This window comes from Heptranchias perlo, chromosome 23 (genome assembly GCF_035084215.1).
Source record: "Heptranchias perlo isolate sHepPer1 chromosome 23, sHepPer1.hap1, whole genome shotgun sequence".
NCBI classification, from domain to species: Eukaryota; Metazoa; Chordata; class Chondrichthyes; order Hexanchiformes; family Hexanchidae; genus Heptranchias; species Heptranchias perlo.
Genome location: NC_090347.1, coordinates 40,486,360 through 40,512,578, shown reverse-complemented (window position 1 = coordinate 40,512,578; position 26,219 = coordinate 40,486,360). Strand labels below are relative to the sequence as shown.

The 26,219-nt window shown below is 46.0% G+C and overlaps 1 protein-coding gene across 1 annotated transcript in view; it reads right to left on the bottom strand.

Moving 5' to 3' along the window:
- Positions 1-24,807, bottom strand: part of LOC137341414 (transient receptor potential cation channel subfamily V member 5-like) — a 65,962-nt gene extending 41,155 nt beyond the window's left edge. Inside the window, exons 1-6 of the mRNA XM_068004526.1 lie at positions 24,001-24,807; positions 12,208-12,305; positions 8,775-8,897; positions 7,074-7,214; positions 2,350-2,448; positions 1,234-1,400 (exon numbers count right to left, since the gene is read on the bottom strand). Coding sequence (XP_067860627.1) covers positions 1,234-1,400; positions 2,350-2,448; positions 7,074-7,214; positions 8,775-8,897; positions 12,208-12,305; positions 24,001-24,131 — 759 coding nt within the window. The 5' untranslated portion in view covers positions 24,132-24,807. The remainder of the gene's footprint in view (positions 1-1,233; positions 1,401-2,349; positions 2,449-7,073; positions 7,215-8,774; positions 8,898-12,207; positions 12,306-24,000) is intronic.
- Positions 24,808-26,219: the final 1,412 nt, after the last annotated feature.

The following is a 26,219-nucleotide window of genomic DNA, read 5'->3' as shown; positions in this document are numbered from 1 at the left end:
TTCAATCCATTGCTCTGTTGACCCCTGCCGATCTTTTCAACCCTCCCCTTTAACGTGCTGCCACAGGCCCATTTCAGTCTCTGGCCTGCTGGATTAGCGCTGGCAGCTCACCAATCACATTGAAACGTGGCCCGGCTACACAATGGATCGAGCCTTCTGCCAACATCATTGGGCTGCCCAGTGCCCACCTGAGGTATGCCACAGATCAAAATCAACCCCATTGTTTCAAACGGTTTAGTGGTGGCATCTGCTTTCCCTTGTGTAGCCTGTGTTGATTATTCATCTAAATCTTTGACGGTCTAAAGGGTGTGATTTGAGTGTGAGTCTCTGATAATTAATGGAGAGCAAGATGAAATTAATCCCGCAAAATCAGTCGATAGTATGTACTAATAACCATCTCTCCTTTGGATCCTTTCTCTGTTACATATTGAAGTTCATAAACTGCAGGATTAAACTAACTTCTCAACACATCAAATAAATAGTGATCTGTAAAAGGTAAACAAAGCAGATATCAAAATATTACACTGGCACGGTGGGGTTGTGATTTTTTTTTGGCATTTACAGATCATATATTCCCCAGGAGCAATAAATTGAGTTTGTTGCACTATATCTTGTCTGCATAGGGTGAGGGGGGTTCTGTGTCAGTTGAAGTTTAGACACTATATAGTCTAGATAGTGAAAAGCAGTTCTGTGTTGGTCAACTCTTGGGTACTGTATATTGTCTGGACAGTGCAGAGTAGATGTGTGTTGGACTTTGTTTGGGTACTGTATATTGTCTGGGTAGTGCAGAGTAACTCTGTGTTGGCCTGTGTTTGGGTACTGTATATTGTCTGGATAGTGCAGAGTAACTCTGTGTTGGACTTTGTTTGGGTACTGTATATTGTCTGGATAGTGCAGAGTAGCTGTGTGTTGGTCTGTATTTGGGTACCGTATATTGTCTGGATAGTGCAGAGTAGCTGTGTGCTGGTCTGTATTTGGGTACCGTATATTGTCTGGACAGTGCAGAGTAGCTGTGTGTTGGTTTGCATCTGGATACTGTATATTGTTTGAGTTGTGTGGTGGTTGGGATTTATTTTCTGTTCAATATTAAGCAGATTGTGGGGTCCTCTGTTCTTTTCTGATCTCTTGCATATCTACTCTGTATCAGTATGTGCGAGGTCTGATCCTCCCAGTGGTGATGCCTCACCCTTTCATGAATATGTGAGATCGGTAAAATACTAAAGATTCTCTCACCTGCACATTTCCTTCAAAGGCAGCAAGTTTGAAGGGAGTCAGTCCATCATTGTTTGTGATAGTTTCTGCTGGAATTCCATTCTCTGGATCGAGGGACAGGATGAAATCGTACATCTGTGCCGTGTTACTCTGGGCCTGCAGAGCCAGGTGATGCAGAACAGTGTTACCTGAAATAGACCCATCAGAAAAGACTCAATACGTCAAGAATCTGAGTGTTGTGTTCAATAAAAGGATTTCTAGAAGTGAATAGTTCTAACCCACTGCACCATCCAGTCCACTACAACAGAGGAGGCCGTCAGCCCTTCTCTCAGGTCTATGTCTGAACACTGGCTCAGTGGTAAAAGGTCACTTGGTAGGATAGTATTCTGTGTGAGTCACTCCCCCCCCAAAAATCTTAATGCTTTAGAAGCATTCAGCTTTGTGATCTCCTATGAGCCTGATGAACTCATCATCTGGGTTCAGTTCTGGGCACCGCACCTCAGGAAGGATATATTGGCCTTGGAGGGGGTGCAGCACAGATTCACCAGAATGCTACCGGGGTTAAAAGGGTTAAATTATGAGGACAGGTTGCATAGACTAGGCTTGTATTCCCTTGAGTATAGAAGATTAAGGGTGATCTAATTGAGGTATTTAAGATGATTAAAGGATATGATAAGGTAAATAGAAAGAAACTATTTCCTCTGGTGGGAAGTCCAGAACAAAGGGACATAACTTTAAAATTAGAGCTAGGCCGTTCGAGAGTGATGTCAGGAAGCACTTCTTCGCACAAAAGGTAGTGGAAATCTGGAACTCTCTCCCACAAAAAGCTGTAGAAGCTAAGTCAATTGGAAATTTCAAAACTGAGATTGATGGAATTTTGTTAGGCAAGAGTATTAAGGGTTATGGAACCAAGGCAAGTAGATGGAGTTAAGATACAGATCAGCCATGGTCTAATTGAATGGTGGAACAGGCTCAAGGGGCTGAATGGCCTCCTCCTGTTCCTATGTTCCTATCACTGAGGCTGGTAGATCAGGGTATCAGGCATGCCAGTGGTTAGGCTCGACAATGAAAGTTCGCCAGTCTACACCTTGAGTTCTAAGTCAATAGTACATCACACTTTCCATTTCTACATTTTACCCAGGTAATCCTGTGCTTTAATGTCTGCTCCACTTTCAATCAGGAACCGGACGATCTCTTCATTCCCTACACAAGCAGCGAAAGACAGCACGTGCTCGCCTGAAACAAAGAGACAACGACTCAAAAGGACTAATTGGAGACAAATAAACTGACTCAATGCAAAGGAAGCAGAATGTGCATGACCAAGACAGTCTCCTTGACAATCACCAATACAAGAATAATCAAGGGTAAGAATAGGTCATTTGGCCCATCAATGCCCATCCCGCTCATACTCTAACTGTCCCAGTCTAGTACCCGGCTACATTTTGAACACATTTGGTAACGATAAGGATAAAGTGAACCCAGAATAGCTAGACTGGTAATAAATTAAAATTGATGAAAAGTAAGAAATTATTCATTCAAAGGATGAGAAAAGTTTGGAATAATCAACAGAAAAGGGGAGGCAAAAACAGGCTGGGAGAGGTAGGGTACCAGAAGGATGAGCTTCAGTTTTGTGGAATGGTTTTTTTCTTGGCCTTGCCTGTTCCCTGTGTTCCCCACAAAAAGGGCAGTCTCTTCATACAATAAAAGCAAAATACTGCTTTGGGCATTGTCATTGTGACACACAGTCAATCCTGCAGCTACATGCTTGCTTCTACCTTCATAAGCTCCAGAGTCTGCAGTCTTCATCACTATTCACAGCTCCAGCATCCCTAACCTTCCTCCCAAATAAAAGTAAGTTCGGAGCAACCACTCACCATTTTCATCTCCCCTTTTCTATGTTTACGTAAAAGATTCATGAAACTTTTCTGAGTGATATTCTCTTTGAGGGATCGATTCTGCTGGCTGTGCCTGCCACTCCTCCCGCATCACACAACCCGTTCCCCCCCTTAAGGCTTCCTGCTCCCTCTGAATGCCTTTTAAAACATATTTCCTGCCACGATTACCTGCTCTCAAACTTTCCTGACAGTTTCTGACATCCTGTCAAGTGGTTTCTCTGTTGAGAGATGGACTCTGCGGGCCGTTCCCACCGCCTCCCCTTACACATGAAACTGCGCGCCTCTATCACTAGATGCAGGGGCATGAATATTACTTGGAGCCGGGACTGAGTGGGTGGGTAGATTATCGCGTGGGTAACCCGGAAGTCAAGTGATCGTGATAGATTCTGCGATGGCAACTCAATTGAAGGCAATTGATTTCATTTCCGGGTTCCTCACGTGACAGCCAGCCAGACTGACAGACCGACAGACTGGCTGGCTGTTGGGAGGGAAAGTAGCCAGGAATCGGAGAGGAGGGAGGGAGGGAGAGGTCATAGGTTGTGGAGGACATGGGAGGGTGGGGTCTGATGCCATAGGCGGCCATGGGGGTGGGGGGAGTCTCGATCATGGGGTGGTCTTGACAACTGGGCATGGAGGGTGGGAGGGTCTCGATGTGAATGCTGATTTAATATCCAAACCAGCAATTTCTGAGATGGGGTGGTTCGGGGTCAATGAGAGTTTGTGATCCTATGCCTGAATTTCTGCCCAGTGATGGGGAGGAGGTGGTTTGTTGTCCCAACCTGGAATTTCTGCGATGTGTTTGTGGTCATATGCTGTGGGGATGCATTTGGCCTTATGGTCATTTTTTGGGGGGATGTTTCTGGATATATACCGGCTTGGTTCCCAATCTTTGCTAAGTGGGTGGGTTTTGATTTTTATTTTGTAGCTCAGTTGAGTGGGGGCAATGTTTATTATTCTACCGGGGGATGTAGAAAGTGATGCAATGGTGGTGTTGCAGGGGAGAGATTTCTTTCCATTGGTTGGAGTTCTCGCTAGTTGATCTCCCCTGGCACATGGGAGTCAAAACCAATACAACTTTTCACATCAACCAGGGAGGTATTTGAACCAAAACAGGGAGGGGAGGGGAGGGGTAAGAGAAAGGGAGAGGGTGAGAACAGTGAAGGCCGACTGAGTGAGGGGGAGAGGAAGGGTAGAGAAGGGAGAGGCAGCGAGAGGGAGGAATTGGGAGGGGAGAGAGGGTGGATAAAGGGTGAGGACAGGAGAGGGATGGGGTGAAGGAGAGATGAGGGGAGAAGAGGATGGTAAGGGAGCGGAGAGAGGGAAAATGGAAGAGAAGGGGAGGAATAGAGAGGGAGCAGGAGGAGGGGAGAGGGAAAGAAGAAGGTGAGGTGGAGAAGGAGAGTGCAATATAAGTAACATTCATTTTTTGAACTTCCTAACAGCACCAGCACTAGCATTAGCTTCAAAAGATGAAAACCATAACGTTATATTCCGCTGTATATGGGAAATGTGGTGGATTCAATCAAAGGGCCTGTCAATCACTGCTGAGGGAAGACTCAGATGAGGAAAAATAAGGACTTTCAGGAACTCTGGTGTGGAATAAAAGATTTATTAGAGCAGATATGACAGAGAAGGAGAAAATTAGAGAAAGGGATGAAGTATTTACTGGAAGTGGAGTGGGAAGATACACAATCCAATTGGTTGTGGGCGTCCAAGCTCGTAATAAATATTTATGGAAAGCCTATTGCCAAAGATGAAGAGAAAGTCAGAGAAAAAAGAGGAGAGATGGACCACACAAAGGTAAGGAATGGATGAGAATTGGAAACACATTTGGAGTTCTACAATTTTTAGTAGCAAAATAGCCAAGTTCTTATAAAATGTTATGATTCTTTCAAGAAACTTGACTGCAGAATATTCCAATATTTCAGATGTTGTCATCATTCTTAAAAATATAAGTTTGTGCACACACTCAACATTGATTCAGGATGTTAACAATGGATTATTTTTAGTTTATTTAATTTAATTGAGTGATGGCTGGAAGAGTGAATAGAGACCCAACACAAACAACTCTCAGCCAAATGTTTCCCTGAAAGCACCAAGACACCAGCAGCGATCCCTGAGCTTTTCTTGAGATGTGTCAATCACAGGTTTAAAGGACCAAATCAATTTCTGCATGAATCTCGCCTCTGTTTCACTGGCAAGTTTGAGAAGCCATGGGAAACCCATGTAAGGAAAGGCAAAATTCGTTTCAGGTTCAGAATCCACAAAAAACTAAGTACCTCCACTGTTTAAATTACCTACATTGCCCCTTTAACAAGCCAACCATCGGCATTAATAGGGGAAGCGACTTCCAGGTTTCGGACGCGAGTGCATCCAAACGTGCCTGGGTTAAACCTGGAAGTGGACATGTTGAAACCGAATTGCGGTCCCGCTGATTAAATCAACAATTTTTACTATCCACTCACCCCCAGCCCACTTGTTCTTGGGGGTTAAAATTACCCCCCGATCTCCATACCTATACCTACAGCATCACTAATGCTCTGAGGGAAATTCGCTTTGTCGGTGATTTTCTGTGGGAATTAACGCTGGAGATCCACTGGTATATCTTAATGTCTTACATAAGAATATTATAAGCGAAGTTTCCAATGTTTGCAGATGATATCAACTAATGGCAAACAAACATGAGAAGGATTGAGAGAAACAACAAAGATGATTCCAGGCATTAGGAATTTAAATTAGGAGGAAAGGTTAAGGACTTTGGAAAAGATATGACCTAACTTTTCAAGATTATGAAGAAGATTGACCAAATTGGTCACTATGGTGATGGGTTCAAGTAGCAGGGAACATGCGTTAATAATTAGGAAGTTATGAGCAAAGCGGGAAGATGGACAGAATTTAATTTTACACAAAAAGTATAATGCACTTGTAGAATAAGTTACCGGGGAAGAGCATTGAAGTGAACAACTTGTAACTTGCATTCAAGATACAACTAGATTTTCTGGAGAGAGCATTGAGGGATGTGGTGTGAAGATCAAATGAGATCAACTAGAAAGACATGGCTTGTCCCAAACCCATGGAGCAGTACCCGAGGGAAGGAAGGGGCTACAAAAAGAAGACATGATGAAATTCTAAACATATTGATCCAAAATGGTTTAGCCTGTCCAGGTTGTCTGGTTCCCATTTCTTCTGCAATCCAATCTCCCGTCTCAAATTAATGCTTCCTCTAGACACCTTTGTACCCTAGTCAGAACAGTGTTTGTTTCTCCCTAGAGTTAGTTAAAGTGTTAAGTCTCTGTGATTGGGTGTCACTCAAACCCTCCTGTAATGGCAGCAATGATTTCTGTTGGCATCTCTGGTGTGGCACTTGCACAAATGGAATATTCTACATTGTAAAAGGAAGAAATAGATAGAGAAATCCCAAAAGCATCTCTCCTTTCCTGCTTTAAGCAAAGTCACAGAGATTCAAGCATAGATATGTTAGCAGAGATGGAGATAAATAAATTTATGTATCTGGACTGTACGGGATGATCAACCATATGGGGGAAAATTAGGGAAAAGTGGTTTTGACAGGAAATTACTCTTCTTTTTAGAAGGGAAATCCAGAACAAGGGGACAAAGTCTTAAAATTCAAACTAAGCCATGTAAAAGTCCTCCAAAAAAACTCCCCAGAAGATTGAAGAGGTGTTTAAAAAGGGGATAAATACTTGGGAAGTTATGAATATTAGGGACACGGAGAAAGGTGGGGGATTTGGATCAAGAAGACATAAGGATGCCATAGCTCACAAAATGATGGAGGAAGCCAAATGGCCTATTCCTGTTTATACGAAAGACCTCGCACAAACCGAAAAGCTGATGGGGAGATGGGGGTCAAAGGTTCTCTGTCACATTAGAAATTGAGCTGAGTTAAAAAAAGGGAAGGATCATGATCTCAGATACGTTCAGAAAAAAGTTTCAATGAACTCTTACCGTAATAAATGAAATTCGTTTCACTTCTTCGAAAGAAGTTCCCAGTTGCACGTGATGATGCCACATTGGCTCCACGGTTTATCAGTTCTTTAACCAAATGAATCTTTTCATTTGCCACAGCAATGTGTAGGGCCGTTTTCCCTACCAAATGAAATGATATACGCAGTTAATTCCTGCCAATCAGTGCCATTCCCCCCCCAATATATCAATAGCTAAACATCTCCCCAAACCTCAAACACCACCCATCCCCCATATCTCAAATACCACCCATCCCCCATATCTCAAACACCACCCATCCCCCACAACTCACTCACTACCCATCCCCCATACCTCACTCACTATCCATCCCCCATACCTCACGCACTACCCATCCCCCATACCTCACGCACTACCCATCCCCCAAAATTCACTCACTACCATCCCCCATACTTCACTCACTACCCATCCCCCATACCCCATTCACTACCCATCCCCCATACCTCACTCACTACCCATCCCCTATATCTCAATCACTACCCATCCCCCATACCTCACTCACTACCCATCCCCTATATCTCAATCACTACCCATCCCCCATACCTCACTCACTATCCATCCCCCATACCTCACGCACTACCCATCCCCCAAAATTCACTCACTACCATCCCCCATACTTCACTCACTACCCATCCCCCATACCCCATTCACTACCCATCCCCCATACCTCACTCACTACCCATCCCCTATATCTCAATCACTACCCATCCCCTATATCTCATTCACTACCCATCCCCCATACCTCACTCACTACCCATCCCCCATACCCCATTCACTACCCATCCCCCATACCTCACTCACTACCCATCCCCTATATCTCAATCACTACCCATCCCCCATACCTCACTCACTACCCATCCCCTATATCTCAATCACTACCCATCCCCCATACCTCACTCACTGCCCAACCCCCCATACCTCAATCGCTATACATCTGGCACATTTCAATCACTAACTATCCCACATATCTAAATCATTACACCTTAATCACTACGCCCCTCTATGCCTCACTACCTATCCAACAACAACAACAACAAGAAGAACAACTCGCATTTATATTGCGCCTTTAACATTGTAAAATGTCCCAAGGCACTTTACAGGAGTGTTAGCAGACCAAATCTGACACCAAGCCGCACAAGGAGGTATTAGGACAGGCGAACAAAAGCTTGGTCAAAGAGGCAGGTTTTAAGGAGTGTCTTAATGGAGGAGAGAGAGGTAGAGAGGCGGAGAGGTTTAGGGAGGGAATTCCAGAGCTTAGGGCCTAGGTAGCTGAAGGCACGGCCATCAATGGTGGGGCGCAGAAAATAGGGGATGCACAAGAGGCCAGAATTGGAGGAACGCAGAGCTTTTGGAGGATTGTAGGGCTGGAGGAGGTTACATACATAGAGAGGGGCGACTCCATGGAGGGATTTGAACACAAGGATGAGAATTTAATATCTGAGGCGTTGCAGGACCGGGAGCCAATGTAGGTCAGGGAGCACAGGGGTGATGGGACAACAGTACTTGGTGCGAGTTAGGATACGGGCAGCAGAGTTTTGAATGAGCCGAAGTTTACGGAGAGTATCCAAATGCCTTGATCACCACCCACCCCATTGCATCACTCACCCCCAATTCCATTCCTGGTTAACAGGGAACAAGAAAAATGAATGAAACTGTAAATACTACCTTCGTACAGCTCAGAGGTTGCAGGCACATTGATGAGCTCTGGCACTTCTTCGAGGAGCACTGTAGCAACCTCATAATTACCGTACAATGCTGCTATGTGCAATGCTGTCTCGCCCATCACTCCTATGAGGAAATAATACAGCTACAATTACACAAAGTATTGCTTCAACTCATTCATTTAAGTGCACTTCAAACCCCAGTTGCCAACCCTCCAGGATTGTCCTGGAGTCTTCAGCAATTCAAGATTAATTTCCTGGACAGTATTGCAAGCAATCCAGGAGAAAAATCATAAGGGCATTAATAAATAATTATGTTTTTAAAATTTTCTTTCAACACTTTCATTTATTGGTTATTAAAATACTGGAGATGGTAAAAAAGGCTGTTTGAGTGGGCAGGGTGATTCAAGGTTGGTGGTCATGTGATGAAACCTCCAGTAATACGTCCAACCAAGTTGGCTGCCCTACTTCAAACATTGATCACCTCACAGCAACATCACCCATCACCCATCACCATCAATGCGTCACTCCTAACCCCTACATCAGGTGTTTTTTTTTATTCGTTCATGGGATGTGGGCGTCGCTGGTGAGGCCAGCATTTATTGCCCATCCCTAATTCCCCTTGAGAAGGTGGTGGTGAGCCGCCTTCTTGAACCGCTGCAGTCCGTGTGGTGAAGGTTCTCCCACAGTGCTGTTAGGAAGGGAGTTCCAGGATTTTGACCCAGCGATGATGAAGGAATAGTGATATATTTCCAAGTCGAGATGGTGTGTGACTTGGAGGGGAACGTGCAGGTGGTGTTGTTCCCATGTGCCTGCTGCTCTTGTCCTTCTAGGTGGTAGAGGTCGTGGGTTTGGGAAGTGCTGTCGAAGAAGCCTTGGCGAGTTGCTGCAGTGCATCCTGTGGATGGTACACACAGCAGCCACAATGCGCCGGTGAAGGGAGTGAATGTTTAGGGTGGTGGATGGGGTGCCAATCAAGCGAGCTGCTTTGTCCTGGATGGTGTCGAGCTTCTTGAGTGTTGTTGGAGCTGCACTCATCCAAGCAAGTGAAGGTTATTCCATCATACTCCTGACTTGTGCCTTATAGATGGTGGAAAGGCTTTGGGGAGTCAGGGGGTGAGTCACTCACCGCAGAATACCCAGCCTCTGACCTGCTCTTGTAGTCACAGTATTTATATGGCTGGTCCAGTTAAGTTTCTGGTCAATGGTGACCCCCAGGATGTTGATGGTGGGGGATTCGGCGATGGTAATGCCGTTGAATGTCAAGGGGAGGTGGTTAGACTCTCTCTTGTTGGAGATGGTCATTGCCTGGCACTTGTCTGGCGCGAATGTTACTTGCCACTTATGAGCCCAAGCCTGGATGTTGTCCAGGTCTTGCTGCATGCGGGCTTGGACTGCTTCATTATTTGAGGAGTTGCGAATGGAACTGAACACTGTGCAATCAGCAGCGAACGTTCCCATTTCTGACCTTATGATGGAGGGAAGGTCATTGATGAAGCAGCTGAAGATGGTTGGGCCTAGGATACTGCCCTGAGGAACTCCTGCAGCAATGCCCTGGGGTTGAGATGATTGGCCTCCAACAACCACTACCATCTTCCTGTGTGCTAAGTATGACTCCAGCCACTGGAGAGTTTTCCCCTGATTCCCATTGACTTCAATTTTACTAGGGCTCCTTGGTGCCACACTCGGTCAAATGCTGCCTTGATGTCAAGGGCAGTCACTCTCACCTCACCTCTGGAATTCAGCTCTTTTGTCCATGTTTGGTTCAAGGCTGTAATGAGGTCTGGAGCCAAGTGGTCCTGGCTGAACCCAAACTGAGCATCGGTGAGCAGGTTATTGGTGAGTAAGTGCTCCTTGATAGCACTGTCGATGACACCTTCCGTCACTTTGCTGATGATTGAGAGTAGACTGATGGGGCGGTAATTGGCCGGATTGGATTTGTCCTGCTTTTTGTGAACAGGACATACCTGGGCAATTTTCCACATTGTCGGGTAGATGCCAGTGTTGTAGCTGTACTGGAACAACTTGGCTAGAGGTGCAGCTAGTTCTGGAGCACAAGTCTTCAGCACTACAGCTGGGATGTTGTCGGGGCCCATAGCCTTTGCTCTATCCAGTGCACTCAGCCGTTTCTTGATATCACGTGGAGTGAATCAAATTGGTTGAAGACTGGCTTCTGTGATGGTGGGGATATCGAGAGGAGGCCGAGATGGATCATCCACTCGGCACTTCTGGCTGAAGATGGTTGCAAACGCTTCAGCCTTGTCTTTTGCACTCACGTGCTGGACTCCGCTATCATTGAGGATGGGGATGTTTGCAGAACCTCCTCCTCCCGTTAGTTGTTTAATTGTCCACCACCATTCACGACTGGATGTGGCAGGACTGCAGAGCTTTGATATGATCCGTTGGTTGTGGAATCGCTTAGCTCTGTCTAAAGCATGTTGCTTCCGCTGTTTAGCATGCATGTAGTCCTGAGCTGTAGCTTCACCAGGTTGGCACCTCATTTTTAGGTACGCCTGGTGCTGCTCCAGGCATGCTCTTCTACACTCCTCATTGAACCAGGGTTGATTTCCTGGCTTGTTGGTAATGGTAGAGTGAGGAATATGCCGGGCCATGAGGTTACAGATTGTGCTGGAATACAATTCTGCTACTGCTGATGGCCCACAGCACCTCATGGATGCCCAGTTTTGAGCTGCTAGATCTGTTCTGAATCTATCCCATTTAGCACGGTGGTAGTGCCACACAACACGTTGGATGGTGTCCTCAGTGCGAAGACGGGTTTATCAGTGATTATCAGTCATTCACTGAAAGTACGCAGTGAGTGTAAAGCTATTCTCAATGAGTTTCATCAAGTACAAGGATGCACCTCAAGGTCATTTGATTATTAGCTAAAACAAATCAGTATAACATCAATGGATCATTTGGAATATTAGGAGCAATGTACAAGCCTCTGCTCCCAGTGTGGAGATAGGCCTTCACCACTATACAACAACAATAACTTGCATTTATTTAGCACCTTTAACGTAGTAAAACCTCCCAAGGCATTTCACAGGATCATAATCAGACAAAAAAATTGACGTCGAGCCCAAGAATGAGACATTAGGACAGGTGAACAAAAGCTTGGTCAAAGAGGTTGGTTTTAAGGAGTGTCTTAAAGGAAGAGAGAGAGGTAGAGAGATCTAGGGAAGGAATTCCAGAGCTCAGGGCCTGGACGGCTGCAGGCACAATGGGAGAGCAGCCTTGCAAAATAACTCTTCAAATCTCTAATCCTAGAGTTACCGACCCTTCTGAATGAGAGTGTAACAATCTTGTGCTAGATTTACTGATCCCTCTGAATGCTGTTGTAAAAACTAATGGATGATACAAAGAGCAGTCTTCGAATAATACAGAAAGTACCAAGCCATTCATTCTTTTTTTCAAAATAAAATGCCGAAACTCACCTTTTTCAAAAGGGTCTACAGTGGGAGACTCGAGGAGCTTCTTGATGGCGCTGACATCATTTTCTCTTGCAGCTGAAAACAGAGGTGTCTCTATGATCCTGTAGGGGGAGAATCCCAAAGACCAGAGTGAGGACATTGATGGTGAAGTTGAAGGAAGTCACAAGTGAGGGTGAGGATATTGATTGTCACACCATTGTACCAATCCAGACAAGAGTCACTCAACCATCCATCTTATTGAGCTGCAGACTTGTTACTTTGTTTTAGGGCAGGTGAATGATCCTCTCATAGAATCTTACTGCACAGAACGAGGCCATTCAGCCTGTGACAGCTCTTTGAACGAGTTATCTATTAATCCCACACTCCTTGTTCTTTCCCCATAGCCCAGCAATTTTTTTTTTCAAGTATATCCAATTCCTCTTTGAAAGTTACAGTTGAATCTGCTTCCATCGCCCTTTCAGGCAGTGCATTCCAGATCATAACATCTCGCTGCGTAAAAAAAATTCTCCTCATCTCCCACCTGGATCTTTTGCCAATTATCTGAAATGTGTCCTCTGGTTATCGATCCTCCTGTCATTAGGAACAGTTTGTCCCTATTTAATCTATCAAAACCCCATATAATTTTGAACATCTCTGTTAAATCTCCCCTTAACCTTCTCTGCTCCAAGGAGAACAATCCCAGCTTCTTTTGTCAAGAAGCAACAGAGTTAACAGAGGTTGAATGAACCGGAAAGAAGTTCCTGAATCATTCAATCAAGATATTGCTATGACTTCCAGGTGGTTTAGTGCAGCGGTATCCAAGCACATGGCCACTGAGCCCTGGAAATCCAGCCCTCGAAGCACAGCAACTGAGTCCTATTTGCGTTTATGTCTCTTACTCGCTGATTTGTCTTGTTTAAATTTTGTTAAGCTTTGGAAAGGGCTGCTTTCTGTTGCCTCAGTGGTGTTAAGTGGGTTTTAGCCGTGGTTCAGTGACAGCTCTCTTGCCTCTGAGTTTGAAGATTGTGGGTTCAAATCTCCTTCCAGAGACTTAACTGACACTCCAATACAACACTGAGGGAGTGTTGTGCTGATGGAGGTGATGTCTTTTGGATGAAATGTTAATGCAAGGCCCTGTCTGCCCTCTCAGGTGGAGGTAAAAGATCCCATGGCACTATTTTGAAGAAGAACAGGGAAGTTCTCCTTGGTGTAATGGCCAATATTTATCCCTCAACCTACATCACTAAAAACAGATGATCTGGTCATTTATCTCATTGCTGTTTGTGGGACCTTGCTGTGAGCAAATTGGCTGCCGCATTTCCTACATTACAACAGTGACAACACTTCAAAAAGGATTTCATTGGTTGTAAAGCGCTTTGGGATGTTCTGAGGTCATGAAAGCGCTATATAAATGCAAGTCTTTCTTTTTTTTTATTGATGGATAAATCTTTAACCAGACATGTTTAATATCAGCAACTTGAGATATATGAAAATGAATGGGAAAATGATTTAAACTTTACTTGTGGCCCTCAAGGCTCCATAGTACATCCTGTGTGACCTACCGAAACAAAAAGCTTGGTTTAATGGGCAAGAGCCTGGTGAGGGTCCAGGTCATACAAACCAGAAGATCTCAGGTTTGGTTCCTGAAACTGATCTCAGTCAGAGGAGCAAATGGGCCACAACAATTAAGACTTAGCGCCCCCTGTGCTTGGGAAGTAGAAAATCAGGCAGCGACCCCACTCATGACTGCTGTCCAGTGACTCCAGCTGCAAAATGTACGTGTGTGGACACTGGACGATTCACGATCGAGCTTGACAGTGATGCCTCCCATGGTTGAATATATGCTGACACTCACTGTCTGAGCTCACGTGTAAAAAAAATGGCCACTTGGGTGAGGCGACCAGCACCCGCGGATCTGTACTCCAAGCTTGAGGGTATTCAGGGGAGGAGGGGAAGACAAATGGGGAGGGGAGGGAAATGTCTGATCATAAAGGATCTTAGCTCACAAAATCAGGATGTAGAATCAGTCTGGGTGGAGCTAAGAAATAATAAGGAGCAGAAAACACTGGTGGGGAGTAGTTCATAGCCCCCTAACTGTGGTTATAGTGTTGGACAGAGTATAAATCAAGAAATTTGTGGAGTTTGTAAAAGGGTAATGCAATAATCATGGGGGACTTTAATCTTCATAGACTGGGCAAACCAAATTGGCAAAAGTAGTTTGGAGGACGAGTTCATGGAATGCATTTGAGACAGTTTTCTGGAATAATATGTCAAGGAACCAACTAGGGAACAGGTTATTTTAGATCTAGTATTGTGTAATGAGACAGGGTCAATTAGTAATCTTATAGTAAAGGATCCTCTGGGACAGAGTGATCATAATATGATAGAATTTCATATTGAGTTTGAGAGTGATGTAGTTAAGTCTGAAATTAGGGGTCTTTAATCTAAACAAAGCCAATTGCATAGGTATAAGGGACGAGGTGGCTAAGGTAGATTGGGAAATTAGTTTAAAAGATATGATGGTAGATAAGCAATGGCGAACATTTAAAGAAATAATTCATAATTCCCAATGAATATACTTTCCCTTGAGGAATAAAAGCTCCAAGGGAGAAGTGGTCCAACTGTGGCTAATTAGAGAAATTAAGGATAGTATTAGAGTAAAAGAGGCTTACAATGTTGCCAAAAAGAGTAGTAAGCCTGAGGATTGGGAGGGTTTTAGAAATCTGCAAAGGATGACCAAGAAATTGATAAAGAGGGAGAAAATTGAATATGAGAGTAAACTAGCAAGAAATATAAAAACAGATTGTAAGAGCTTCTACAAGTATGTAAGAAGGAAGAGAGTAACGAAAGTAAATGTGGATCCCTCAGAGGCAGAGACAGGAGTAATTATAATGGGGAATAAGGAAATGGCAGAGACGTTAAACAAATATTTTGTATCTGTCTTCAAAGTAGAAGACATAAAAAACATACCGGAAATAGTGGGGGACCAAGGGTCTAATGAAAGGGAGGAACTTAAAGCAATTAATATTAGTAAAGAAGAAGTATTGGAGAAATTAATGGGACTAAAAGCCAGCAAATCCCCTGGACCTGATGGCCTACATCCTAGGGTTTTAAAAGAGGTGACTACAGAGATAGTGGATGCATTGGTTTTGATTTTCCAGAATTCCCTAGATTCTAGAACGGTCCCCGTGGATTGGAAGGTAGCAAATGTAACCCCGCTATTCAAGAAAGGGGGAGAGAGAGAAAACAGGGAGCTACAGGTCAGTTAGCTTGACATCAGTAGTAGGGAAAATGCTAGATTCTATTATTAAGGACATTGTAACAGGACACTTAGAAAATCATAATATGATTAGGCAGAGTCAACACGGTTTTATGAAAGGGACATTATGTTTGACAAATCTATTAGAGTTTTTTGAGGGTGTAGCTAACAGGGTAAATAGGGGGGAACCAGTGGATGTAGTATATTTGGATTTTCAAAAGACATTCGATAAGGTGCCACACCAAGAGGTTGTCACACAAGATTAGAGCACATGGGATTGGGGGTAACATATTAGCATGGATTGAGGATTGGTTAACGGACAGAAAACAGAGAGTAGGAATAAGCGGGTCATTTTCGGGTTGGCAGATTATAACTAGTGGTGTGCCTCAAGGATCGGTGCTTGGGCCTCAGCTATTTACAATCTATATCAATGACGTAGATGAGGGGACCGAGTCTAATGTATCCAAGTTTGATGACGATACAAAGCTAGGTGGGAAAGTAAGTAGTGAGGAGGACATTTGAAAATCGAGCCCAAAGAGTCTGCAAAGGGATATAGACAGGTTAAGTGAATGGGCGAGAAGGTGGCAAATGGAGTATAATGTGGGGAAATGTGGAATTATCCACTTTGGTAGGAAGAATAGAAAAGCAGAATATTTTTTAAAAGGTGAGGCACTAGTAAATGTTGGTATTCATAGGGATTTGGGTGTCCTTGTACACAAATCTCAGAAAGTTAACATGCAGATACAGCAAGCAATTAGGAAAGCAAATTGCGAGGGGATTGGAGTATAAGAGTAAGAAGGTCTTGCTGCAATTTTACAGGGCTTTGGTGAGACCACACCTGGAGTATTGTGTACAGTTTTGGTCTCCTTACCTAAGAAAGGATATGCTTGCTTTAGAGGGGGTGCAACGAAGGTTCACTGGATTGATTCCTGGGATGGGAGGGTTTTCCTATGAGGAGAGGTTGAGTAGAATGGGCCTATATTCACTGGAGTTTAGAAGAATGAGAGGTGATCTCGTAGAAACAGATAAAATTCTTAAAGGGCTCGACAGGGTAGATGCTGAGAGGCTGTATCCCATGGCTGGAGAGTCTAGAACGAGGGGTCATAGTCTCAGGACAAGAGGTCGGCCATTTAGGACTGAGATGAGGAGGAATTTCTTCACTCAGAGGGTTGTGAATATTTGGAATTCTCTACCCCAGTGGGCTGTGGATGCTCAGCTGTTCAGCATATTCAAAACTGAGATTGATAGATTTTTGGACACTAAGTGAATCAAGGGATATGGGGATCAGGCGGGAAAGTGGAGTTGAGCTCGAAGATCAGCCATGATCTAATTGAATGGCGGAGCAGGCTCGAGGGGCCGTATGGCCTACTCCTGCTCCTATTTCTTATGTTCTTATGTAACCAGACAGGAAAGAGATTGTTGAAGTTTGACCTGGTGACATCATTAGAATGGCAGGTCAAACTACTGACACAGCTTTAGGCAACCTCAATGCAAACGGCCACATGAGGTAAGATATCAGTGCTCTGCATGCATAGATGTATCACAACAGGCTCACTAGTGAGATTCTGAGGCTGAATTGGCACAGCAGGTGATGAGCTGTGAATGCTACAACTCTTCTGCAAACCTACATTAAATCTAATCTCATTTTATATAAATGTAATAACATTCGATCTATTTCCAGCTGGATCTGTAATGTGATTCACAACATAATTATCACCCTCTCATCTCAACAAGCCTTTGAATGTTGGCTGGGTTCAGCTTGCAGTCTGAGGGCTGTGAATATCCTATGTGACCAGTGAAACGGTTGGAAGTACAGATCTCCAGCACGTGATTACATGCCCAATGTCAGGACACAGTTCATGTTAGAGTTGAAATGTGAATATAAAACAGTCCTACTGACAGCGAGCCAAGTAAATGCATGTCTCACTGAGTCAGCAGACCAGTGCTGAGTTAGCTGATCTCGGCTGGGCAGTAATAGGGATACTACAAGTGCTGTCTCAGCAGTCAGGCTAGAGGGAGAGACAGAGGCATACATAGAAAGACAGACATAGACAGTAAATAGAAACATAGATAGAGAGAGAGACATAGAGAGACAGAGATAAGCAGTAAATAGATATAAAGATAGAGAGATACATACATAGAGAAACATAGACAGTAAATAGATACATAGATAGAGACATTATTGGCTTGATAGCTTGATGAATGGCTAGAGAGACAGATAGACAGATAGATAGATTGAGGCAGATAGATAGATAAATAGATAAATGCCAAATCTGCATTGTTTAAAATGACATGACAAATGGAGTTAACTTTGGAAAACGCAGTGTAATACTTTCCACAATGTTCTGCCTGAGGCTACTTCCTTTAAACCTGTCACCTGGATTTATCTGATGATTACTGGTCAAAGCTGTGAGCACAGTAATGAGTAACTTCCAACTACATACTCATAACTCTCACCGCACACAGGTAACAAACGCTTCCTGATACCGTTCCCACCCTTCCCCCACACACGATTCATGGATAAGATATGCAGCAGACTTGCTTCAGCATCACACTGTCATCAGGCCCTAAGGAGATAAGAACATATGAACATAAAAGATAGGAGCAGGAGTAGGCCATTTGGCCCTTCGAGCCTGCTCCCCCATTCAATGAGATCATGGCTGATCTGATTCTGGCCTCAACTCCACTTTCCCGCCTGTTCCCCATATCCTTTGACTCCCTTGCTGATCAAAAATGTGTCTAACTCAGCCTTGAATATATTCAATGGCTCAAATGGGGCAAAGAATTCCAAAGGTTCACAACCCTCTGAGAGAAGAAATTTCTCCTCATCTCCATCTTAAATGGACGACCCCCTTATTCTGAGACTATGCCCCAAGTTCTAGATTCCCCATGAGGGGAAACATCCTCTCAGCATTTACCCTGTCAAGCCCCCTTAGAATCTTATGTGTTTCAATAAGATCCCCTCTCATTCTTCTAAACTCCAGTGAGTATAGGCCCAACCTACTCAATCTTTCCTCATAAGAAAACCCTTCCATACCCGGAATCAACCTAGTGAACTTTCTCTGAACAGCCTCCAATGCAAGTATATTCTTCCTTAAATAAGGGGACCAGAACTGTACGCAGTACTCCAGGTGTGGTCTCACCAGCACCCTGTACAGTTGTAGCAAGACTTCCCTGCTTTTATCCCCCATAAAATAAAGGCCAATATTCCATTTGCCTTCCCAATTACCTGCTGCACCTGTATGCTAACTTTTTGTGTTTCATGTATGAGGACACCCAAATCCCTCTGTACTGCAGCATTCTGTAGCCTTTCTCCATTTATATAATATTTTGCATTTTTATTCTTTCTACCAAAGTGGATGACTTCACATTTTCCCACATTATACTCCATCTGCCAAATTTTTGTCCACTCGCTTATCCTATCTATATCCCTTTGCAGACACTTTGTGTCCTCCTCACAACTTACTTTTCCACTTGTCTTTGTATCATCAGCAAATTTGGCCACAGTACACTCACTTCCTTCATCCAAGTCATTGATATAGATTGTAAATAGTTGAGGCCCCAGCATGATCCTTGCAGGACCCCACCAGTTACAGATTGCCATCCTGAAAATGACCCCTTTATCCTGACTCTCTGTTTTCTGTTAGTTAGCCAATCCTCTATCCATGCTAATATATTACCCCCAACACCATGAGCTCTTACCTTGTGCAGTAACATTTTATGTGGCACCTTATCGAATGCCTTTTGGAAATCCAAATACACTACATCTACTGGTTCCCCTTTATCCACCCTGCTCGTTACTTCCTCAAAGAACTCTAATAAAGTTGTCAAAAACGATTTCCCTTTCATTAAACCATGTTGACTCTCCTTGATTTTATGTGAGATTAATTGTATGTGTTCATTCTAACCTCCTGATTGCATTATTTTATATTAACAGGTTAAGAACTGCATAAGGCACACCAAGGAAAGTTAAAAAGACTTGCATTCATATAGCGCCTTTCACGATCTCAGGATGTCCCAAAGTGCTTTACTGCCAATGAAATACTTTTGAAGTGTAGTCACTGCTGTAATGCAGGAAAAGTAGCAACCAATTTTTCATTGGGCCCGATGTTAGCAGGGCTGCGGGTTCTCGGCGGGGGGGCTATCGGGCGCGTGGGTAACGCGCCCGGTGAAATTAGTCAGTTTCCCGCGCGATTGTAGGATCCAATCCACTAATTGGATCCATTTACCTGCTCCTCCGGGTTGCCCACTGCTGATCTGCGCATCGGGCGGGCTGCGCATGCGCAGTAAGATCTGTCAGCTGGAGGCGCTCTATTTAAAGTCCTCCACTGACAGATGCTGCAACAAATAGCAAAAATTACAGCATGGAGCAGCCCACGGGGAAGGCTGCTCCCAGTTTAATGATGCCTCACTCCAGGTATCAATACATGGGGTGAGGAGGAGGGGGAGGACAGAGATCTTCCTCCCGGCGTGCGGGAGGAAGCGGCCTGCCTCTGCCACCAGGAAGGCCTGGCTCGAGGTGGCAGAGGAGGTCACCAGTGCAACCAACATATCGCCCACCTGCATACAGTGCAGGAGGTGCTCCAATGACCTCAGTAGGTCAGCCAAAGTGAGTACACATAGTCTTTCCCCTACACTCCGTCTGCCACATCACCGCCCCCACCCCACATCTCCTTCAGCACTGCCAACACAACTCTGTCACATCACCCCTCATACCCACTCAAACCTCATCCTCATCTTACCTGTAACTACTCACCTCGCCAGTACTCATCCCGCCACTACCACTCAACCCAATCCTCATACAATCTCATGGCTCTCTCTCATACTCACCCTCTCGTGCATCTCTTTCACGGCCAGCCTCACTCAACCTGCCACTACCTGTGCTGCAGCCACAGGGCATGCATCACATATGTGCAGTAGGCAGCGTAAGGCAAATGTGTCGTGAGCATGAAGGGGATGCACAAGGGTGTCTGAGGGTTTGTCATGGGTGTTACTTATATTGAATTTCTGACCAACTCACATTACATATTATATTGGCACCACTACTGCCATGTCTTCGCGAATCTTGTCTGGTTTGTGCAATAATGCCCTCTCCTGAGGATCACTATGAGGATCCACAACTGATGCCACCCATTGTGTCACTGCAGAGTGGGTGTGGGTGTATTTGCAGGGCTCTTTTGCGCAGACGACTGAGAGACATCGGCGATGTCCCCGGTTGCACCCTGGAAGGATGCAGAGGAGAAGTTGTTGAGGGCAGTGGTGACTTTGACAGCGACAGGTAAGAAGATGGTGCTCGGGCCAGCCAGGAGCAGCTCGCCATGAAAGAGGCTGCAGATGTCCACGACTACATGTCAAGTGACTCTGAGCCTCCGTGTGCACTGCTGCTCAGAGAGGTCCAGGAAGCTGAGCCTCGGTCTGTGGACCCTGTGGCGAGGGTAGTGCCCTCTGCGACGCATCTCTCTCTGCGGTAGCCCTCCCTCCTGCTGTGCAGGTGGATGTGTCACAGCACTGTGTTGTGGAGCTCCACGTGTCAGAAGTGGACGGCGTGGATGGTGAGTCTGGTGATGCTGTTCGCCCTCCGAGGAGGTCATGACTGCAGCTACGGCGGCCCCCATCCACAAGATGTACATCTGAGGGGGTCCGCAAGGTAGGTACATGTCTCCGGACCCCGGGGTAAGTGTGCAGGTTGGTGACTTCGACCATCAGGAGGAGGGTGGTGGAGGCCAAACTTTGTCCCAAGTGACAGAGTGGCCTCCTGCAATGGGTGAGGGTCTCCCCCCCCCCCACCTGTCAAATGGACCTTTGCAGCTGCCACAGGCTGACAGCTGCAACACGTTCATTTGACCTGGGAGTGTTTCCCCCAGTGTGGGAAACAGTCCCAGTTTGCTCTAAAATCCCACATAATTCTTTAATCAGGTCAGTTAATGACCTGAAATACCTAAATAAATACCTTCAAGTGGAACCCCGCTGGCTTTAATTGCCTGCGGGATTCCCACCAGCGGGGGCTGCGTGCGCAACGCTGGCGCGTCAGCGGGGAACCCGGAAGTGCGCGGGTTCGGGGCGGGCTCCGGTACCGCGCCGGGATTCTCCGATTTTCGGAGCCCCCCCCCCCCGCCAGGAACGCACCCGATAGCGGGTGCTAAAATGACGCCCATGATGTCTTCAGTCCGTTCCCTAAACACCGACTCCATCCCTCTCCTTGGCCACTGTCTCAGGCTGAACCAGACCGTTTGCAACCTTGGCGTTCAATTTGACCACGAGCTGAGCTTCTGACTCCATATCCTCTCCATCACCAAACCGCCCACTTCCACCTTCGTAACATTGCCCATCTCCGCCCCTCCCTCAGCCCATCTGCTGCTGAAACCCTCATCCATACATTTCTTACCTTCAGACTCGACTTTTCCAATGCTTTCCTGGCCGGACCCAACCCTCTCATCCAAAACTCTGCTACACGTATCCTAACTCGCACCAAGTCCCACTTACCCATCACGCTTGTGCTTGCTGACCTACACTGGCTCCTGGTCCACCAACACATCAATTTTAAAATTCTCATCCTTGTGTTCAATTCCTTCCATGGCCTCGCAATCTCTGTAACCTCCTCCAGACCGACAACCCTCCAAAATCTCTGTGCTCCTCCAATTCTTGTCTCTTGCCCATCCCTGACTTCCTTTGCCCCACCTTTGGTGGCCGTGTCTTCAGCTGTCTAGACCCCAAGCTCTGGAATTACCTCGCTAAACCTTTCTGCCTCTCTCTCCTACTTTAAGACCCTCCTTAAAACCTATCTCTTTGATAAAGCTTTTGGTCACCTAATGTCTCCTTTGGCTCTGAGTAGATTTTTGTCTGATTACACTCCTGTGAAGTGTAGTCACTGTTGTAATGTAGGAAACGCAGCAGCCAATTTGCACACAGCAAGGTCCCACAAACAGCAATGAGATAATGACCAGATAATCAGGTTTCTTTTGGTAGTGTTGGTTGAGGGATAAATATTGGCCGGACACCTGGGAGAACTCCCATGCTCTTCTTCAAATAGTGCTATGGAAAATTGTACATCCACCCGAGTGGGCAGACGGGGCCTCAGTTTAACGTCTCATCTGAAAGACGGCACATCGCCTGTCTCGGTACCTGCCTCAGCTCATCTGCTGCTGAAACCCTCATCCATGCCTTTATTACCTCTAGATTCGACTATTCCAATGCTCTCCTGGCTGGCCTCCCATCTTCCACCCTCTCCAAAACTCTTGCTGCCTGTATCCTAACTCGCACCAAGTCTCTTTCTCCCTTCACCCCTGTGCTCACTGACCCACGTTGGCTCCCGGTCAGGGAATGCCTCGATTTTAAAATTCTCATCCTTGTTTTCAATTTCCTCCATGGCCTCGCCCCCCTCCCTATCTCTGTAACCTCCTCCAGTCCTACAACCCTCCGATATCTCTGCGCTCCACCAATTCTGGCCTGTTGCGCGTCCCCGATTTTAATCGCTCCACCATTGCCGGCCGTGCCTTCAACTGCCTCGGCCCCAAGCTCTGGAATTCCCTCCCATAACCTCTCTACCTCTCTCTCCTCCTCTAGGATGCTCCTTAAAATCTACCTCTTTGACCAAGCTTTTGGTCACCTGTCCTAATATTTCCTTATGTGGCTCGGTGTGAAATGTTGCTTGATAAAGATCCTGTGAAGCGCCGTGGGACGTTTTACTGTGTTAAAGGCGCTATATAAATGCAAGTAGTAGTAGTAGTAGTAGTAGTTGTTGTTGTTGTTGTTGTTGTTGAAGTGTCAGCCTGGATTTTGTGCTCAGGTCTCTGGAGTGGGGCTTAAACCCACAACCTTCCGAGCCACGGCTGGCACCTGAATCAACCCCGCTCTCTGCTTTACCCTCCCTACAAACATCTGAGTTTCAATACTTTCTTCACACACAGCATGAAGCCAACCTTCTGCACCAAACGGTTCCACAGGATAATAAATATCCGAGCCTCTCGTGGGTCAACATTACTTTTCCTGGGTCCAAGACTGGCCGAGACACTAAAGAGGTGGTAAGTGGATCAGCTGCCTGTTACACACCCGCCCGTTACACACCCACCCGATGTCCCTTTCCGTCGACTTCGGTGGTCACTCAGTAAGATGATCCAGTGAGTAGCTGAGCCATTCAGGACAGGACAGGGCCCCCGGGCACAATCCCAAACCGTCGTTGAGTTGGCTGGTTTCAGACCGGGCCTTTTTGGTTTAGGCAAGGGGAAATGCACCATCCATGGACCTCTGCTGGGAATGCAGGTCTGTAAACGGCAGGATTGTACTCCAGCGCTGCGAACCAATGGCCATTCTTCACGTGTGAGCCTGGACAGTGAGCGCTGGGAGGCTATTTAACTGGGGTAGGCATCACGGCCTATCCTTACTCACTCAGTGCCCGGCCTTGCCCCGTTTCCAGCAGGTATCACGGGTATCAATTGGAAGTGCGGACCCTGGATGATTTTCTTTCCCCCTCCCTAGCCCAGGGAAGCACCCCAGCCGCCTCCTCACCCGAGAGGGTTTTTTTTTTTTTTATACAGAGCGACAGGCTCTCTGGGTCTCACCTCTTGTGCTGCAGCATGTGGAGCTCATCGACTCTCTCCCTCAGCACGATCTTGGGATGGAGTTTCAACGTCAGCTCGCTGACACAGCTGGAGACGGACCATCTCCCACTTCCCGACAGAAATCCCATCATCCTTCGCTCGACGCCTCCAGATTATTTTTATTTTTTTTGTGTCCGGGAAGATTGGCTGCAGTGAGAGACAGAGGAGAACGCTCCCTCTATTCCCAAATCCGTAAGAGTTCCTTAAAGTCGCCTTACCTCTTGAAGTTGGTGAGAATTCGCTGCGAGCCTTCTCCCGCTCGGTGCCCACATACAGTCAGCTTGTGGCTTGTACCGTGCTCACTTCATGGTTTAACCCTCAGCTGTATCTTCCAGCGACGAATGAAACAAACAAAGGGGAGCCTTGCTGCCCGCAGAGCAGAGCGCAGCTCGATTCTCGGTGCAGACAGGGCCCCAGCTCCGAGGCTCACGAGGTGGGGGGGACACCTCTCTACCCTGTGTTTGTTCGAGGGCAGGTTTGTGAGAGCAGCCCCTTTAAGAAGACACTAAAGGTCGTTTTGTGACACAACGGCTGACTTGAGATGGTCGCTCCTACTGAGGGCGTAGCCACGGCAGCCAGGAGAGATTTTTTTTTTTCTTTTTGGCAAACTGTCCCGTTGTAGAGTGATTGGCTGGCAGGGGAATGAAGAACAAGTGTAGATTTCAGAGGCTTTGCTGGAAAACAGCAGATCGGGAGATTGCAAGAACTTCCCTGTGAAGCAAAAACAACCAATCAGCTGTGATGAATATTTTCACTTCTCTGCACAATGTTGCTGTTTCTGTGAGAATCTGGAACTCGCTGCCACATGGAGTGGTTGAGGCAAATAGCGTAGATGCCTTTAAGGGGATGCTAGATAAACACATGCGGCAGAAAGGAATAGAAGGATATGCTGATAGGGTGAGATGAAGTGGGGAGGGAGGAGACTTGTTTGGAGCATAAACACCAGCATCGACCAGTTGGGCCAAATGGCCTGTTTCTGTGCTGTAAATTCGATGTGTTTCTACGTGTTATTTATGTAACACAGTTCCCCGAGCCCTCCCACCCCACCCCCCAACCCACGCCCCTCCTGAAGGTGTGGAGTCTTGCTGGGCACCAGCAACCCCCAGGACCTGTCTGAGTGCCTACTCTTCATGTGCTAGCCTAGTCCGCCAAGGTCGGCCGATCCCAATCCTGTCCTTACACGTGCACCTCCAACAGGGGACGTTGGATAGATATCGGGAGCAGGAGTCCCGCAAGTCCGGAGTTTAGTTTAGACCAGCTAACTCAGCACAAACCGGCAATTAAAAGTGGCACCTTTCTATCTAAGCAGCTCAGCACCACACCACACGACTCGAAACCTGAATAATAAACGTCTCCACCTCACGCGTACGTGGGGAAAAAATGGAATTCTGTTTTACAAATCAAACGCCTGCCGTTCATCTAACATCTTAGAATTTCCTGGACTGCCCAGTCCAAACTGGAGAGGAGCAGCCTCGGCTTAACGGCTTGGAAATATGAAACTGAGACAGAAAGGAAAAAAAGCACGGAAAATGCTGGTAGGATTGCCAACCTTCCAGGATTGTCCTGGAATCTCCAGGAATTACAGATTAATCTCCTGGAGAATGCTGCGAACAGCCTGAGAAAAATCATAACAGCGTTAAAAAAAAATCTGTGTTTCTTTTTTCATTTTATTTGAGCACTTTCGAATATTAGTTATAAATATATTGGAGATGAGGAAGAAATGCTGTCTGACTGACAGTCAAGGATCGTCCGATCGGGTAACAAAAAGTTTGCTTTCCAATTGGCGGGGGAAGGCGGTGCCCCCCGCGAGGATGGACATAATGGGCGACCAATGGTAGGGGGGGGGGCGGGGGTTAGGGCTTTTGGAGGGGAAAGGTCATGTGATGAGCTCTCCAGAGTTGGCGACCCGAATTCTGAAAGAAAAACAGAAAAGGTTGAGCATTCCCAGCAGGCCTGTGGGCATTGGAAAAAGACTTGTGCTGCAGAAGTAGCCACGCCTCTAGCCAAGCTGTTCCAGTACAGCTACAACACTGGCATCTACCTGACAATGTGGAAAATTGCCCAGGTATGTCCTGTCCACATAAAGCCAATCAGGCCAATTACTGCCCCATCAGTCCACTCTCAATCATCAGCAAAGTGATGGAAGGTGTCGTCGACAGTGCTATCAAGCGGCACTTACT